The 20,072-nt window shown below is 33.6% G+C and overlaps 1 protein-coding gene and 1 pseudogene across 1 annotated transcript; both read left to right on the forward strand.

Moving 5' to 3' along the window:
- LOC148771065 (uncharacterized) lies at positions 1 to 441 on the forward strand. The gene has a single exon (XM_088817465.1). The coding sequence runs from the start codon at positions 1 to 3 to the stop codon at positions 439 to 441; it is 441 nt and encodes a 146-aa protein (XP_088673591.1).
- A 9,236-nt stretch (positions 442 to 9,677) lies between these two features.
- LOC105972768 (uncharacterized) lies at positions 9,678 to 11,851 on the forward strand (annotated as a pseudogene).
- The last annotated feature ends 8,221 nt before the right edge of the window (positions 11,852 to 20,072 follow it).

Here is a 20,072-nt window from a genome sequence, read left to right on the forward strand (position 1 = left end):
ATGAGGAGTGAGAGGGTTTTTCAGGTGGGAGATTGGGTGTTTGTGAAGCTTCAACCGTATAGGCAACAATCTGCTAGAGCACACACCTATAACAAACTGTCTGCTCGATTCTTTGGACCGTACAAGGTGCTACAGCGGGTTGGAGAGGTGGCTTATACACCGGAATTGCCACAGAATTCTAAGATTCATCCCACATTTCATGTTTCTCAACTTAAGAAGAAAATTGGATCTTTGATTAGCCAAAAACACTTACCTACTACAATCACTGCACACGGACACATTTTACTTGAACCACACACTATTGTTGATCGCAGGTTAGTACAGAGGAACAACCGGGCTGTGACCCAATGGCTCATCAAATGGTTTAATACTCCAGATGAAGATTCGACGTGGGAGGATTGCGAGGACATTCAGAAGCGTTTTCCCGCTTTTTGTCCTTGAGGACGAGGACTTTTTAGGGGAAGGCATTGTTACCAGCTCAAATTGATGGAATAAAATTAGTAGCAAGAAGAAGGAAGAACATGCAACGAGGTAGACATGCAGAAATACCTAACAAGGAAGATGATAATTGCAGAGAGGAATTACTACCGTCCTATTCGAAGACGCATTTTCATTACACGTTTTTATTATTATTACGTTTTTATTAGTAAAGGGTTCCAGCATGCCACGTGGCCGAGAAGAAGAGGAAGAGAAAACAATTGAAGAAATGTTATTTACATTTGGATTGTTTCAGCACTTTTATTCCTTTGTTTAGCACTTTCTAATTATAGAGTAGTATAAATGGAATAAGCTTGAGCTAAGAGAGGCAGCTGATTTTAGGTCAAGTCTTCTAGGTTTAGAGCTGAGTGTAGGATGAACTTGTTTCTCGAAGCTTTTCAGTGTTAAGCTTCCCGATTCAACCTTGTTTACGTTTGATTTCTTTTATCAATATATATATATATCTGTTTGAGATGCTTACATTTTACCATTTAATTCCTCCATTGGAGTTACTCTTACGGGAAGCGATTTTTTAAAATCGTGCATACGAATATATGCTTTGGATATGGTCTTCACTCTTCAATAATTTAATTAGTGCCCACTTATGGTTTGTCCAATCTTTCTATTTAATAATGGAGTTTCGTGTATACCTGGAGGATTTATTGCATTGACATCCATGTGTTCACCCTAAATACTAAAAAACCATCATGATTGATGGTGTAAGATCTACACCATCAAGACTTCCTTTCAATTCCGTCTCCCTTGACCGTCGGAAAGCTTATCTAATGTTGAGTTATGACCGACGAAGACAAACTTGATGATCGGAAGATGTTTAGAACAAAAGAGAGAGAATTTGGAAGAAAGTATGTATTATTATCTATTGTGATTGTATGAAAACGTGACCCTAATGGGGTCTTTGTACATCTGTTTATATAGAGAATCATATATGATTATTTCCTAATCCAGGACTTTTTTGTCTGTCCTTTAATCAATCAAATCAGCAATCATGATTTATACACTTGACTTATTCATTTATGAAATATATATTTGAATCTTTTTTCACATAGTGCTGCCCTTGAGGTCGCCACCTCCTTCTTTTCATATCTCGCAAATTGATATTTTGTGAGCTGTCGTGTCTAATGATCTCTCAACTGTGCGACCTGTCTGGCTTTTATGCCCTCTCTTTTCGGCGAATCGTCTTGGATTATCTCGAATGTCTTTGCTCGTTAGGATTTGGTCCATAAGGTATATGGGCTACCTCGACTCGAGGCTGAACTTTTATTCTTCATTGGGCCTTCACCCACTTTCTTGAATATGAGGAATTCGGCCCAAACATGTCGAAAGGATTCCCATCATCTACTCCCCTATTCTCTAGGCAGCTTAGCGAAGTGGTTCGCTGGAGAAAAAAGATATAAATGAGCGAATTGGTTCCCTCTTCTCCTTGGGACCACACAAAGTTGTACAATAAGTCATTATGATGTCGACATTCTTCTCCACTGTCGTGCCTATCGTGCACGTTACCGCATGCCAATAATGTCACATCCGGTGCGCTTTACGAACCAACGCTCTGCATTCAATCCTCCCATGAGATTCACCTAGCTCTAATTTTGAATTCTCTAGGCGGAGAGAATACGCGATGTACACATGTGATAATTGTGTCCTCTCTTTGTTCGTCGATCAATGGTTTTGGCCTTCTCTGGTCTTTTCGACTTCCCATTTCTCTCTTATTATAGATACCTTCATCTTTCCTCATTGTTCATTTTTCGGATTTTCTCCAAATAGCTGTACTGCCAGAGATTCCACGTTATTGCTGCCGTAGACTCGTACTACCGCCACTGTCTTGCTTATGATATTCAAGTTTATCAAGGCAAATTGTTATTCTTTAGCTTGTTTTCTTGTAAAACCCTCCCTAGGTACATATGAATGCCACCAAGGTACTCCATATTGAGCCTTGGTGCACATGAGCGAGCTCACCTTCCCCTTGCGAATGTTGTAACTTTCACTTAGGGCAGTTCTATGCTTGTCTCGCATTTCCTATCATCCTTATTTCACCGCGATCTCTAAAAAAATTGAGATCCCCCTAAACCAATTTCACACGAACTCTATTCGCTTTATGTCTAGCTTTTATTGCGTTCTGACTTGGCCGAACATAGAACCTACCGCCGACCGTCTATTCGCTCGCTTAATTTCTAAGCGCTATTCCCCCTCTTAGTTGGATTTCTAAATCCACTTGAATCAACTCAATCGGAGGTCGTATGAAGAAGTTATGCATGAAATACCGAACGTTGCCACCGTCCACTTGAAAGAAATTTTGCACTTGTTTGACTTGATTCTCGGCTTCGCTTACAAAATCGTTTCGAATCGATAAACATAGCTTCCTTTACCTAAAACTGAAATAAAACAAGAAAATCATAATATATACAAATTAAGCCAAAAACTCGGATGAACGAAGATCAAAACTCGAAGAATTGATAATTGAAAATCGTTCAAAATGAACACTTATCAACTTTCCACTTTCCGTAGCACAAATCCAACTCCTCTCCGAGCATCTCGTTGTTGAGCTTCTCAACGTATGCTTGTATTCACAGTGATTCTAATCCAATCTGCGCATGTATAAATTTCTTAGTACCATAGACTATACTTAAAGGAGTTTCTCCCGTTGCGCACTTGGGAGTCGTACAGTGGGCCCATATAACGCAATCTAGCTCAACCCAACCCCCACCAGCTCACTCCAAAAAATTTCTCATGCTGCTTATTAATATCATGTTGATGAATTCGATCCTCCATTGGCTTGAGGATGGAAGTCATATGTAAAATGTTGGCTAACCTTCATATCCCTGCACCATCCCGTATCTATTTGCCATTGAACTGAGTCCCCTTATCTGATATTATGATTCCTGGCACCCCAAAGCGGGTTTTTCATATAAAATTCATGAACTCGTCTTCTGTGATACGCGATAAGAGCTCTATTTCCACCCACTTCGTAAAGAAGTCTACCGCAACAATCAAGTATCTTTTTTTTCAGCGGCCATGGCCAAAGGACCTGACAAGTCAACCCTGTGCGACGTTAGCATGCACTTGACATTGGACACAATGTTGCACATAGTGCTAGCATTTTCTTTCATTGTTGGCCAATAATACGCTGCTCGTTGCAATCTTTGGACCAATGATCTAGCTCCTTCGTGATTTTCACACCATCATTCCTGGATTTCTTTTAGCACGTAATCGGATTCATCATTTCCCAAACAATGAGCATCCAGCCTGGTGTACATTCTTTTATACAACACCTCGCCTATCATATAAAAGCGGCGAGCTTGATATTCAAGCCTGTCTTGATCTCAATTTTGATCTGGCACATGCCCTTGCGGATACTGGAATATGCACATCCTCCAATCCTCCGCCTCCTGAATAGCGTTGAATTGTTCCCCTTCTTTACTTCCGTCCATAATTTGTCATCTCGTATGCAAGATGGTAATCTTTTCTTCGCCGCAATGTATGGACGAAGTACCAACTGTGTGTTAGAGTAGGTGACCAACAACCCAACTTGTGGTTGTGGTCTTTCCATTTATTCTTGTAACGAATGATCCTTTTTCGTATTTATGATAAAAACCCTTGTCATTCTATATCTTTGTCCATTTGTCTCAAACATAGATATAGTCCTTACAGTTATTACATGTACTAGTAATTGATCTTTAGGATCGTGAGATATTTACTTTAGTATTATAACTGTTAAACATGTTCCTAGTCGAGGGGTTACTCCACCAATGAGGATATCGGCCTTTCCCATTAAGAGACTAGCACTTAGTGTACGTGTACTGTATCTCCTCGGTAAACGGTATTGTGATATCGACATGCATAAGTGGGTGCTCATAAGTTGACGAGTTCACTGAACTCCCTCACCCTAGAAATCTCTAAATGGTTCTCAATAATCGAGTAGAGATATCTATGGTATAGATGTACATATGGGTGGGAACGAGCCGAGCTCGAGCCGAGCTCGGCTCTTTTGGCCAGCTCGAGCTCGAGCTCGAGTCCATGTTCCCGAGCTCGAGCTGATCGAGCCAATTTTTTTTGGCTCGAGCTCAGGCTTATTTGATTTTTTTATTTATTTTTTATTTATTTTTATTATTATTTAATTTTTTTATTAGAATCATTTAATTTTTTATTAAAAATTATTTATAGGAAAATAAAAAAAAATTATAAAATAAATAATGAACTCTAGTTATATATATATTTTATTTTTTCTATTATTATTATTATTATTATTATTATAATATTTTATATTATTATGAATTATTTAAGTAATATAGATTTGTTTCTATTTAAATACTAGATATATTTATATATATATATATATATATGTATATATATAGAAAAAAAAAATAGAAGGCAACTCGCGAGGCGGCTCGCGAGCTGTCGAACAACTAATTTTGGGCTCGAGCTCGAGCTCGAAAAACCCGAGCTTGAGTTCGAGCTTTTTTCGAGCCGGCTCGTCGAGTTCGCGAGCCGGCTCGGCTCGTTTACCACCCCTAGTTGCACCATTAGTCCTTATGACCTATACATCAGCGTGACTTCACTAGAGGACCAGTTGTATCGTGACCTGTCCTTGAGTTCCACCGAGGACCACCCCAAGGGCCAGTGTTCGTGCAGTCCGAAATCTAGTGGGAAGTCTGTGCATTGTAGTTGGGGATTCGATCGCTAGAATCTTAGATGTCCTGTATGTTCTCATAGTTTGTAATCTCTAAGTCTCTGGCCAGAGCTGATTAAGTGATGATTAGAGAATTCGATTCTCTAAGTCATGCACGTACCGATTACAACACTTAGAACGACCGCACAATCATTGAACTACTAAGGAGGTCTCGATAACCAATGACTCTAGCTCAATCGGGACATATGAATCGAATGGATCGTACTGTACGTTAACAATATCAAAAAGGTTCTTGCATGCACTTCATTTGTATCTAGGGAATCATGACACGTAGTTGCTAGACGCCAATCTTGATTCGTTGCGTGATTAAGGTGAAACGAGCTTCATCTTAATTGTAACTCTAAGGGACGAGTTTTCACTGCAAAGGGTTGTGGACCCATGGCTAGCTTACATCTGAACCATCGAGGGTCATACTGCTCGTGCACTCGAGATCTTTGAATAAACGGTCAGAGATAAAAAGTGTTTTATCTTTGCATGATTGGAAGTCAATATGATTGGGTCCAACATTCGTAATTTGGAATTATGAATGAGAATGAGAAAAAGAAAAGAATATGCGAACATCTTAGTGAACTTTCTAAATCAGGAAGTTTCCAAATTTAGAAAGTGCACTGAATTAGGGTTTCCACTTTTAGAAAGTTGGAAATCGAGCATCGGCACTCGTAATGACGAGGAAATTATAATGATTCCGAAAATGTAATCGTTACAATTTTCCGATCATTGAATTGAGAAAAACAAGCGAGTAAAGAACAAACGAACTTAAGCTGTTGGGCCCGGTCCAACTTAAGCCCGTTAGGGCTTTTATACAAGACACTATAAATACTTGATTTATAGGTCTTGCACACTGAAACAACACAATCCAAAAACCCTAGCCGCTCGCCCCTCTCTCTCTCGGCCGATCTCACTCACGGCCGCCGCTGTTCGCCGCCGTTGAATCGCCGGAATCGACCTCCCCTTGGCCGATTGTTGTGGTAGTTCTTTTCCTCTTTTCTTTTCTTCTGTCTATTATAACTATTGCGTGTCTAGTGCCACGGTTTTAGTAGATCGAAATATACGAGGTGAAATCCGAGAGGAGGAAGATCAAAGATTCGAAGAACCGAAGAGCAGCCCCCAAGACGACGACGCACGCGCTCCCACGCGCCGCCTGAAGACAACGCATAATCCACACGCGCCATCATCGTCGCTGCCACCGCCGATGCTGCTTTGCCGTCACCGCTCTCGGACTGCACGGATTGGTTTCCGTGGCAGTCTTGCTTCGTTTCGTGCGCCAACCTCACGGTTCAAGAGGTAATTCTCGAATCCGGTATTCGTTAGGTTTTAATTTAATTATATTAAATTATCCATGTTCGTTATCGTAGTATGCTTCGTGAATTTGTATGTGTTGTATGTTCACATGAAATTCATGATTTACTGCGAGCACGTTAAATGATTTAATGCGAGCATGCTAATTGATTTACTGTTGATTAAATTAATTTGCATGATTGTTGTTTTTAATTTCGATGGAAGCGCAAAGGTACGCAATTAATTGTTTAATTATTGTCGGGCATGTGATTATGTAATTTAAACTTGTTTAATTCGCATAATTTTTTTTTTCTGTTGCGTACACGTGTCTGATTTCCAACACTGTGGAGGAGTAGATCGGCTTGCCCATTTGCTTCGCGAGGTATTTGTTTGAGGCTGCATTCCTCAAAGTTCCCCATATGTGTTTTGATCAGCTCCACGTAAGCCCCCATGTGGTATCCGTTATTTCATATCCGCCTGTTAATTTCTGAACCACCAATTGGGAGTCTGAATAAATTGCGACTTGCTTCGCTCCTGCCCTTTGAGCTAATTCCAATTCTTGTGCCAACGTCTCGTATTAACCTTGAATGTTAAACACTTTATCATGAAACTTGATCGTGAACTCAAGCTCTTCCCCTACATGATTGATTAATACTTACCCGCCTCCGGATCCGTTCACCGTGGAAGACCCATCTACATATACTTTCCATCCAGTTCACTCCACTTCGCACGTAGTTATCTAGAGAAAATCAGCATGAGCTTGTCCTTTTATCGTAGTGCGAGGCTCATACTCCACATCGTACTATCCCAGCTCAATAACCTATTTGACCATTACTCCTGAAGCTTCCGCATTCCCGAGAGTTTGTCTTAGCGGATGATTGGTGCGACCGAACGATAGCGGATAATTGGTATGAACGATTATAATATGCGAGAGGAAATAAGGTCGCAAACATCGAACAGTAATGATCAAGGTGAATCCAACGTTCTCCACTTTTAAATAGCAAAGCTTCGCCCCATGCAGAACATTACTTACATAATTTACTAGCCGTTGTTTATTTTCCACCTCGCGGAGTAGGACTGAGATCACCGATGCTCCCCCACCGACATGTACATGTGGAGTATTTCTACCACCTTGGGTGTTGGCTACGGTGGTATGGTGATCAAGAGTCACTTAAGATCTTCAAATGATAGCTAGCATTGTGTAGTCCACTAGAACTCTTACCCTTTTCTTATTGCCCGAAATAACAGGAAACTGCATTCTGCCAATCGCGAGATGAAGCTACTGATTGCTACTACTTTCCCTGCTAAGGATTGAACTTCTTTAATGGTTTGTGGCGGTGTCATCTCTAGGACTGCTGCTTTTCTGGATTTACCTTGAGGCCCTGTTTGGTAACCATAAAGTCCAAGAACTTGCCAGTTTGCACTCCAAAAGAACAGTTTGCTCGGTTGAGTTTTATTCCATATTTTTGGAGGGTCGAGAACGTTTTGCGAAGAGACTCCAAGTGTGAACTCGCTTTTTTTCTCTTTACAAGCATATAATCTACGTAAACCTCTATGTTGTGTCTTAATTGTTTTGCGAAAATCTTGTCCACAAGTCTTTAAATATGCTTCCCCTGCATTCTTCAATCCAAACGACATAACCTGGTAGCTATACGTGCCACGTGAAGTTATATAACTAACCTTGGTTTGATCTATTGGATCCAGCTTGATCTGATGACAACCGTGCGAAGCATCCATCATATTGAAGAACTTGCAGCCTGTAGATGCATCCACCAGTTGATCTATCTACAACAGAGGGTAATGATCTTTAGGGCATGTCATGTCTAGATCGTGAAAATCTATACACATTCTACATTTACCACCAAATTTTGCTACGAGAAATGCATTAGACAATCAAGTAGAAAATTGGATCTCCCTCGTGTGGTCTATCCTTAAGAGGCGATCTACTTCCTCTCTTATAATCGCATCGTTTATCACACCGAAATGCCTCTGTTTTTGTTTGACTAGCCTTACATTCGGATATGTAACCTATGGACAATCGTTTTTGGATCAATCCACGTCAAGTCTTCTCGTTTCCATGTGAACACATCGGCATTGCCTCGACAAGTTTGTTTTTAAGGTCATCTTCGAGGTGACAATGAATCCAAGTGGTGCACTCTGACCGCCCCAGTATCAACTCGATGCTCATTAATTCATCTCCTGCTTGAATATTCTCATCGCCCATTTTTTCTTTGGGATCCTCACATCTTTTATTCTTCTCGCCTTGACGAATTGATTCAATGTAACATGACCGTGATCCAATCAGGTCTCCCATAAGCTCCCCAATTGTTGTTCTGACTAGAAACTCCAGCTTCATATGAAAAGTAAAATGTACGGCTTGAAAACTAGCGAGCACGGGTCTTCAAAAAATCACGTACCTTTTGCTTGTTTCTTGTCGATCTCAGTTCCAGACGTCTCCTTTTGTGGAGCCTCTTCCAGACCTGCATTCACCTCTTCTATCGGATCCTTTGGGGGTGTCTTCGTTCCCAGTTGAGATTCTAGCTTCCGGTTAGTACCTTCGACCACCATTATCACCGATCAATCTATCCACGACACAACATGGTTATTTTGCACGTGATATTCCCCAATGTTAGTGGAAATTTATGCATACAAGTACGTATATTATTATAAATATACTCTGTTACACAGATACGCCTAATATGTTACACAGATACGCCTATATTATTATAAATATACTCTGTTACACAGATACTATGTGTCGGACACGTTTCCGACATGAAACGCCCAAATACGCGTATAATACGCTTGGGGGCCGTGTCAGTAATTATGAAATAATTGGACACGCGTATCCAAAATTGATACGCGTGTCAAAGAGGAAAAAAAAATTCGCAGCCTTTTTTGAAAACCCAAAAGGCAAAACTCAAAAGTCAAAACCTATTTTACATTTTTTATTATAGGCTGTACCCTAGCCGTAATTTCTTTCTTGCAAATTACTCAGCAGAAAGCCATAAACTAATATATTATATATTAGTTTTTACTGTTTGCTTTTTTCTTTTATACATGATTACAGGCTATACAACAATAATATTATATTATATTCTCTTCTATGTTTGTTTGTTTTTTTGTTTTTTGTGTTTTTTTATTTAACTATGGATCATATTAGAAGTACAGACGAAGAGAATAATGTTTGTGGAAATATGTCACTAAAATTGGGAAATTAGGGGACGGTGGTGGTAATTGTAAACGGATTTGTAATTTCTGTCATCAAGAAAAACAAGGAAGTTACACCAGGGTTATGGCTCACCTCTTAAATATTAAGAAGCAAGGGATTGCAGGTTGCACGAGTGTTGGCAAGGATGATATTTCTGAAATGAAGAAGATGGAAGAAGATGTAACACAAAAAATTCTAAATTCACAACCTAAGAAAGTTTCTTTACCGAAAACTACGATGAATCCATTGTCTGGTGAAGCAGGTGGTTCAAATCTTTTGAACTTGAAGAAGAGACGAGCAGACGACTCACCTATTGCTAGAGCTTTTGATTTACAAACTAGAGATCAATTGGATGCATAAATTGCTAGGATGTTTTATACTGGGGGCATACCTTTTAATTTTGCTAATAATCCTTATTTTCTGAGCTCTTTTGTATTTGCTGCTAATCATTCATTGGGTGGTTAAGTTCCTTCCAGCTTCAATAAATTGAGAACCACATTGCTCCAGCAAGAAAAGGCACACGTGGAGAGGTTGTTGGAACCTATTAAGAGCACTTGGTTCGAAAAAGGTGTTAGTATTGTGAGTGATGGTTGGAGTGACCCACAGAGGAGACCTTTGATTAATATTATGTTTTTTTCTGAGTCTGGTCCTATGTTTGTCAAAGCCGTGGATTGTTTTGGTGAGGTAAAAGATAAACAATTTATTGCAAAGCTGGTGAAAGAAGTAATCGACGAGGTTGGACATGAAAAGGTTGTTTAAGTTATTACTGATAATGCTAGAAATTGTAAGGCCGCTGGAGAAATTATTGAAGGCATGTTTCCTAACATTTATTGGACTCCTTGTATTGTTCATACTCTCAATCTTGCTTTGAAAAATATTTGTGCGGTTAGAAATGCGGAAGCTAATCAAGTTACACATGACTTGTGTAGTTGGATAAATATCGTTTATGCAGATGCTATGCAAATCAAGAATTTTATAATGAACCATAACATGAGGCTAGCTATTTTCTATCAGTTTAGTCATTTGAAGTTGCTTTCAGTTGCCGATACTCGTTTTGCTTTTGTTGTTGTCATGCTTAATAGATTCAAGCTTATTAAACGTGCTTTAGGGTTAATGGTTTTCAGTGAACAATGGGCACAATACCGAGAAGATGACCAAGGGAAAGCTAGATTTGTTCGCGATACGGTGGTGAATGAAGATTGGTGGAAAAATGTTGATTACATTCTTTCTTTTACTGCCCCGATTTATGAAATGCTTCGAGTTTGTGATACAGACAAGCCATGTCTTCATTTAGCTTATGAGATGTGGGACTCCATGATTGAAAAAGTGAAGAACGCTATTTATGAGCATGAAGGAAAGCAACTAATTGAATCTTCTGCTTTTTATGATGTGGTCCGTGAGATTCTTGTTGATCGTTGGGCAAAGAATAATACCCCTCTTCATTGCTTGGCTCACTCATTAAACCCAAAGTGAGTTTTTATTTTTATCAATATTTTTTTTTTTTATATCAACGTATTCTTTATTTTTTTATTTCTTGTTATTCGCTTTCTTGTTTTTTCCCTAAGGTATTATAGTGATAAATGGCTTCGAGACGGAGAAGGTAGATTGCCACCTCGTATGGATGGAGAAGTTTCAACTGAAAGAATTAAGTGTTTTAAAAGAATGTTCGCAAACAAAGAGGATCGTGCAAAGGTCAATGATGAATTTGCCAATTTTTCTCTCAAGAGTGGACATTGGAGATCCAGATTCTATTGGCAGTAGATTTGATATTGAGCCTAGAAAGTGGTGGGAATGCTATGGTTCAACTTCGCCTTTGCTTCAACGATTGACATTTAGGGTTCTTGGACAACCTACTTCTTCCTCTTGTTGTGAAAGGAATTGGAGTACGTATTCCTTTATTCATTCATTTAGAAGAACTCCTAAAATAGCAGAGGATTTAGTATTCGTTCATACCAACCTTCGTCTTTTGTCTAGAGGCACTTCCCAATACCATGATGAAAAGACAAAGATGTGGGACGTTGGTGGGGATGAATTTGGAAGTATGGAAGATACTGGAATTCTTGAAATTGCCGACCTTTCTTTAGATGAACCAGAATTAGAGGCCGTACTTTTTACTGAAGATGAGGCGGCTGAAAAGTAGGAAGTGATGGAAAATGCTACTTCAATTTTTTTTTATTATTATTATTTTAAAAGAAATATTTTATTAAGTATTGGATAATTTATTTTGATTAGCTGAACATCGTTTTTTTATTATATTTAATTTGATTGTTTTTTTTTTAATTTTTAGTATGATGTGAAAATGGCTACAACATATGCTAGCTCCTAATCTATAATTTTTTGCTGATTTAAGGTTGAAAACTTGAAACAGTATTTGAATAAATATATATATGTGAATTTTAAATTGTAAAAATGAATATTTTAATAATTTATAAATAGACTCCTATGTTTTCAATATTTACACGTATCCCCACGTTCCCGTGTCCTTTTTTTTATTAAAAGTTTCCCGGTGTCCGTGTCCGTGTGTCGCCGTGTCCCCGTTCCCGTATCTGTGTAACCTAGTAAATATATAGATATGTGAATTTGTAAGGAAATAGTAGAAGGTACTCCCTCAATCGTTTAGGAAGTAGTTCTCCTTCAGACCGACATACTCAACATCTCCACTCAACTTTGATGTTCTCTGGCAGGGCCGGCCCTGGCCCAGGGCGAGCAGGGCCTAGGCCCAGGGCCCATCTTCAGTTGGGGCCCCAAAAATATTATTTTTTAATACATTTTTCAATTATTTTTAGTTTCTTGTTTATTTTCTTTTGTTAATTCTCAACCCTTCTCTCTCGTTAGTCGTGCCCCACTCCCACTTCTCCATACTTTCTCTCTCCACTTATTATTTTTGCCTGATTTTCTTTTTATATTTTTTCCTTTTCCTTCTCATTTTCCCACCGATATGTACAACTACAAGTACAAATGCCTTATTTTTTCACAAGGGTCTGGTTTTATATTCTTATATATAAAATTAGTTTTTGTTTATATATATATATGAAATTACGGCCACCCCGTATGGTCAAATTACAAAAAAAATAAATCATTTTGATTGGGTAATTACAACCCCGCTCCTTTTAAATATTATTTACCGAACCAAATCGTATATTCAGTTCGGTAAACGGTATAAAATGTTGGCGTACCGAAATTTAGGTTCGGTTTTACCGATTTAACATCCCTAAATTTATCTCTAGAGGATTATTTAGTAAGATAATAAGATAATACATAGTTGAGGGGGTGTCGGTAATTACCCAAACATGAGGGATGTTTTTATAATGTGACCATAATTTAGGGGGTCGCCGTAATTTTCCATATATATATATATATATATGGAATATATATATATATATATATATATATATATATATATATATATATATATATATATGGATGTTAAATCGGTAAAACCGAACCTAAATTTCGGTACGCCAACATTTTATACCGTTTACCGAACTGAATATACATACATATATATATATATATATATATATATATATATATATATATATATATATATATATATATATATATATATATATATATATGGAAAATTACGGCGACCCCCTAAATTATGGTCACATTATAAAAACATCCCTCATGTTTGGGTAATTACAGACACTCCCTCAACTATGTATTATCTTATTATCTTACTAAATAATCCTCTAGAGATAAATTTAGGGATGTTAAATCGGTAAAACCGAACCTAAATTTCGGTACGCCAACATTTTATACCGTTTACCGAACTGAATATACATATATATATATATTAGAGCATACATATTTCGGGGCACCGGTTTATATTTTCGCCCAGGGCCTCTAAAAGTCCAGGACCGGCCCTGTTCCCTGGCAGTGCCACTTGATGGTGCAAGATCTACACTCTAAAGACCGAGTGGCGTATCTAGTGTAGTCCAAGGGTGTGCTACTGCACACCCTTGATTAAAAAAAAAAAATATTTCCTATATATTTTGTAATATATAACTGTAAATGTAAAACCTGGCAAACGCGATGCTGTAGCTGAGCTGGTTAAATGCTTTGTTGAATTTTGCAGATACAGGGTTCGAGACCATTGATAGTCTGAACCTCTGTATTATTTTTTCTTTTTTATTCCTAATTTTTCATTACATACAATATTTCAATCTATATATAATATAAAAAGAGAATCTATGCCCTCAATGATTGACATGTGGCAAATAATGATGTCATTTGTCAAAATTGCTTAGTTGGAATTCAATTGATTAGGTGGATTCTTCAATTGATTAGGTGGCATTTTTATTTATGGATATTTTTAAGTTTTTTCCTATTTTACATTTACACAATCATTTAATAATTACCACGTATATATATATATATATATTTATATATATATATATATATATATATATATATATATATATATATATATATATATATATATATATATATATATATATATTTCATGCATTTTAAGATTCTATAAATTCGAAAAAAAATTTTTATATTTTTTATTTTCTGAAATATATTTTTTGATTTTAGTATGAATATTCGATTTTTTATTTTATTTTATTTTATAAATATATATATTATCGAATTTAGTATCTCTTTTATAATAATATACAAAATCTTTTATAAATTTATATTCATATTGTTTTGTAAATATACATTAAAGTATTTTATTAATGCATTATTATGTGTTATATTAATTCAATTAGTACTAGATTAATTAATCAAATGAAATATAATAAAATTTAATCTTTTCATATATATATACGAGTCTACAACGTCCTATTGTGCATTATTCTATTAATATATTGTTTTAAAATTTTAAAATAATTTATTTGATTATTGCATTATCATATAAATGTAATAGTAATATTTCAATTAATGGAATGAAATATATTTTCTCAATTTAGTATCAATCTATATAGATTGTGATACTCAATCATAGGAAATTATAAAGGTAATAAATCATTAATGCACATGTTAAGCAATCATCTATATATTTTGCTTTTATAGATAAAATACCATTTATTCTAATTATGCCTATCTATTATAGTAAACAAATCTATACATATCAATATACATACATAATTATGTCTTTTTTCACACTTTTCGTGTATACTTATTTATTAAGGTATTTTTTAGAAATCGGTCAACATAAATGATCCAATATTTTTCTATATGTAGATTATTCGATTGTGTATATCTAATTTTCTTAAATCATATTCCATAATTTGAATAAGAATTTTCCTAATTTATATGATTTTCACTTTTTAAACCACATTATACCCATCTATATATAATCCATTCACTCTATTCATCATTTTACACATACATCGAATTTTGTTGGGTTTTTTTTTTCTTTTATATATTCACGTCAATGTTTTTTGTTTAGTTTTATCTTTTTTTTTTTTGCTCGTCCTTCATTATTGTCATTATTTGGCTAATAATTTATATATTTTATGATTTTTGCATTCACTTTGTGTACTGTTTCCTATTTGTTTTTATGTTGTATCAATTCAATTTTATGTTGCGCTTATTCCTAATTAATGATAATATCATTTGCATTCTCTAATAAAAAAATTATCCTATTTTATCTTATATTTTAAAAGGGCAGCAACGGATGACTCATGGAAAAGATGGGAGATGTGATTCCGCGAAGGTAAAAGCATAAGTTATCAGTTCTTTATCATAAACTAAGTAGAGTGTTGCTATATTAACTCTTAACTCTCAATTAAACTGGATAGAAAAGATATGTGCTCATTATTTGTTTTACATACTTAAATTTGCTAATTATTTATGCTTTTTTGAATATATTTTGCAGAAAACTTTACATAGGAATCATTGTGATATTTTTTCTCATTACTGTTTGTGACAAATGCTAATAATATATACATAACTTCATTATGCTTCTACAAAACATGATGATTATTTTTGTCTTCCCTTATTTTGTTTCATTTTGCTATTACGACTTTTAATTTGCATATGTATTACTTATGTTATATTTGCTAATTATATCTTCGTTGCTAATTGAACCAACAAACCACCAATGTAGAAGAAGAACTATTACTGAGATTATATTTCTTAATGTATTTATAAATTTATTTAAAATGAATATCTTGATACATATAATAAAATCTTGAGCATATTTGTTTTGAAATTAGATTATGAACACAAATTATAAAAATTTGAGTATATTTGTTAGAAGTAAGGTATGAAAGTTTACTAATTAGTAAGTGAGGTCTCTTCGACTCGAATGCATATAAAGTTGTAATAAATATTATTGTTTATGAAATCAATCAATTATTTTTATGACATGCTATTATTATTATTATTATTATTATTATTATTATTATTATTATTATTATTATTATTATTATTATTATTATTATTATTATTATTATTATTATTATTATACTATTGGCTGTGTCGTAGAAAGTGGATATATATGGCCAAAAAAAAATCATTTTACTTTCTAATTTATTTTTGAAATGTTTGAACCTTGAAGTTTTATTAGGAAACTTATACATTTTACACTCAAATTCTTTTATTTTGAAATGATTGAAGTTTCCCATCATTAAATATAAGCTATACAAATCATGAATCGTTTTTATGTTTTTCGTCTTACAGAGAATATGCCAATTTTTTTCTGCATGATCATTTCATTTGTACGAAAAAAATAGTTTATTATATAAATTTGAATCTATGGGAATTTATTTTATGCTTTTATAGAATTTTGAAAAACATAAAAATTTTAGAGATTTTTTTTTAATTTATTTTAAATTTCATAAAATTATTCATACAATTTTCATAAAATTAGTATTAATTAATTTAATTAATAGAGATGATATTTATTTTATGCATAATTTTTGAATTATTTATTTTGTGCATATTTTATAGTAAATTGAGAAGAAAATATACAATGGCTCTTATTTGTCGGCCTTTGCATCTAACTTTGTAGTGTTGGAGTTGTTCTGTGATTGTCTACACCTAATTTGTTAGGATATTAGCAACTCAATCGGGGAATTAAATGGAGTATTAAATGGTAAAATTATCACTTTCAGAAAAGCAGAGGAATTGTTTTTTTATACTTCCATCGTATTGAGGTGCAAAAATGCACAAAAAAAAATGGAATCAAATTTTCATTAAAATTGCTCATGCAATTTCAACGTGAAAAAAAAAAACATATCAACATATTACAACCAAAAAAGGGATAATAATTTATTTGATACCTACTGGTTGGAATAATAAGTATCAATTAAGTGTTTGATCGTCCATTTTGATATCTCCCAAGCCATCGGAGTTGCTTTATTTAATCATCACATTTATTATTTTTTAATAAACCGGTTCAATATGCTGTATGAAAATTCAAAAATTTCGATTTCTTTAATAAAGAACAATAAATTTCTTAAAATTTGTATATACTTTTTGTTGTATATAATTTGTATATTATGTGACTAAAATCCGACTCCGTTAACTTATGAAAACATATGAAATAATGTCCTTTACATGTTTATAAATAACTTAACACTATATTTATTTAATTCCTTATATATTTATTAGATGAGATATTCGTTTTTTTTAAATATATATTAACTAACATCGAGTAGATGTCTTAATTTAAATAATAAGACCTTATATATTTTTGAAACTATATCCATATTTCAATTCTTCTATGTTTTTCTCTTTTTGATGAGGTGATATTTGTTTCTATTATATACTTGACAATAACATCGAGTACATGTCTACAAATTTTATAAACTTTAGGAATAAAATGTATTATTTTTTTTTTTGATTTTGAAAAAGGTGAAATTCCTAAAAGCATCTTCAACTATTATATAATGGGTAAATTACTCCCACACTCCTGATGTATGCTTAAATAACTTTAAGGTCCCTGTGGTATCGATAATTACAGTCACCCCCCCCTGAAACGTAGTTAGAAACTCTAATGGGATAATGCATTGGATACGTTATTATGATAGAGTTCTAATGGACTATAGGTTTCTGGAAGTGGCGGAGACAACAAAGAACTATGGGTGATTAAAGAAATGTTGGGGGAGCCATGCCACCCCATAACTCTATGTTTGTTTCCGCCACTAGCTAAAAGTAATAGTCCGTTAGAACCCTATCCGAATAATGTATCCAAATGCATTATCCATTAGAATTTCTAACTACGTTTCGGGGGGGGGGGGGGGGGGTTGAGTGTAATTATCGATACCATAAGAACTTTAAAGTTATTTAAGTATATCTCAGAAGTGTAGTTGTAATTTACCGTAATATAATTATAGGAATTCTTTTAACTTAAAAAATCATGCATTAATAGAAATGGATATTATTATTTTCTATGGGAAAGACACTATAATGGTGAATGAGGCGTTCTTGAATGATTTTAGATTAATTTATATTATAGTGATATTTATTTATGCGGTTATTTATAAAATTATTATTATGTATGATTTTATTTTCTCATTATTTCCATAATAATTTGAATTAATTTTATTTCATATTTCGGTTGTTTATTAAAATTCACAAAAAAATCTTTATATTATATTGTTCAAAAATTATTATTTAAAATTTAATCTGTAATCAATATTTTGGAAATAAAATAGACGGAAGTATTTTGAAGTCTCCATATTTTATATTTTAATAAATTAATAATTTGTTTATAACTGATTATGGAAATTACTTATACAACCAATATACTAACGATTATGAAAATTAGTATTAATATTAGTATTGGTATTAATATTAGAATTAACATTAACATAAGTATTAGTATTAGTATTAGTATTAGTATTGATATTGGTTTTTTGTATTGGTATTGGTATTGGTATTGACGTTGGTATTGGTGTTGGTTTTCGTATTAGTATTAGTATTAGTATTAGTATTAGTATTAGTATTAGTATTAGTATTAGTATTAGTATTATTATTAATATTGGTATTAATATTAATATTATTATTACTGTTAGTATTAGTATTAGTATTAGTATTAGTATTAGTATTAGTATTAGTATTAGTATTAATATTAGTATTAGTATTAGTATTAGTATTAGTATTACTATTACTATTGGTATTGATATTAGTATTGGTATTAGTATTGATATTGGTATTCGTATTGATATTTATATTCGTATTGGTATTCGTGTTAGTGTTAGTGTTATAGTTTTAGTATTAGTGTTAGTATATTTAGAATTAATGTTAGTATTAATATTAGCATATTAGTAATATTGTTACTAGCATTAGTATGTAATCTAATAGCAATATCACTTCATATCTTACAACTCTAAATTTAATTTTTTTTAAGGGTAAATTATGAAACCCCCGAACTTAGTCTAAATTATGAAAAAACCCTCACCTACCCGTAAATATCAAAATCCCCCAACGTTTGTTTCTATCTTAAACCGACCCTCTTATGGTGTTATTTTTCATGGAATTTTTTTGAATACTTGGAATATTTTCCAAAAAATGCTGATTTAATTCCTACAAAAGTGACATTTTTATACTACTTTTTAAAGGCTAATTTTACTCTCGGGATGCCTTTACATGGAATCTTTATTTTTCTTAAATAACACCTTCACAGTTTTATAGTATTACAATGACCTCTCTAAGAGTAATTTTTATCTTAAAAAAGTAACATAAAGAATTGCCACTTTAGTAGGAGTTAGATCAAAATTGTTCGGAAAATATTCCATGGAATAAAGAAAATTCAGAGAAAAATAATACCATAGGGGGGTCGGTGTAAGACGAAAACACATGTTAGGGGGATTTTGGTAACTACGGATATGTGGAGGTTTTTTTTTTTTTTTGTAGTTTAGCCTAAGTTCAGGGGATTTTTCGTAGTTTACCTTTCTTTTTAATTTCATTTTACCTGGATTCGATTTTACCACTAGCCCATGGAAGCGAAAATGTACGCAATTAATTGTAATTATTGTGTACGTGTTTGTTTATATAAATAAAATAAAAAATTTGTTTTCCGCTGCGTACATGTGCCCGGTCCCCAACAAAATTAATAGCACTAATAACAATATATATATATATATATATATATATATATATATATATATATATATATATATATATATATATATATATATATAATTTTTCTATTTTAAAGTTGATCACCGTGCATCGCACGGGTGAATTACTAGTTGTTTATATTTTGCTATTTGTAACTTATAATTTATTTTACTCAATTTTTTTATTTTTAAATTTATATTATATTAAATATAATATAAATTATTCCAAAATTCTAAATATTGTATATATATATATGTATTATTTCAATTTTTTTTCTAAATTAACAACTACGTGAGTTTTTTTTTTCTTTTTGAGAATTCAAAATATGTTAATGAAATGTACATTTTGTCACTTGCAACTTTAATATGTTTACCA

This window comes from Erythranthe guttata, chromosome 4 (genome assembly GCF_056151865.1).
Source record: "Erythranthe guttata isolate IM_541 chromosome 4, IM_541, whole genome shotgun sequence".
Classification (NCBI taxonomy): Eukaryota; Viridiplantae; Streptophyta; class Magnoliopsida; order Lamiales; family Phrymaceae; genus Erythranthe; species Erythranthe guttata.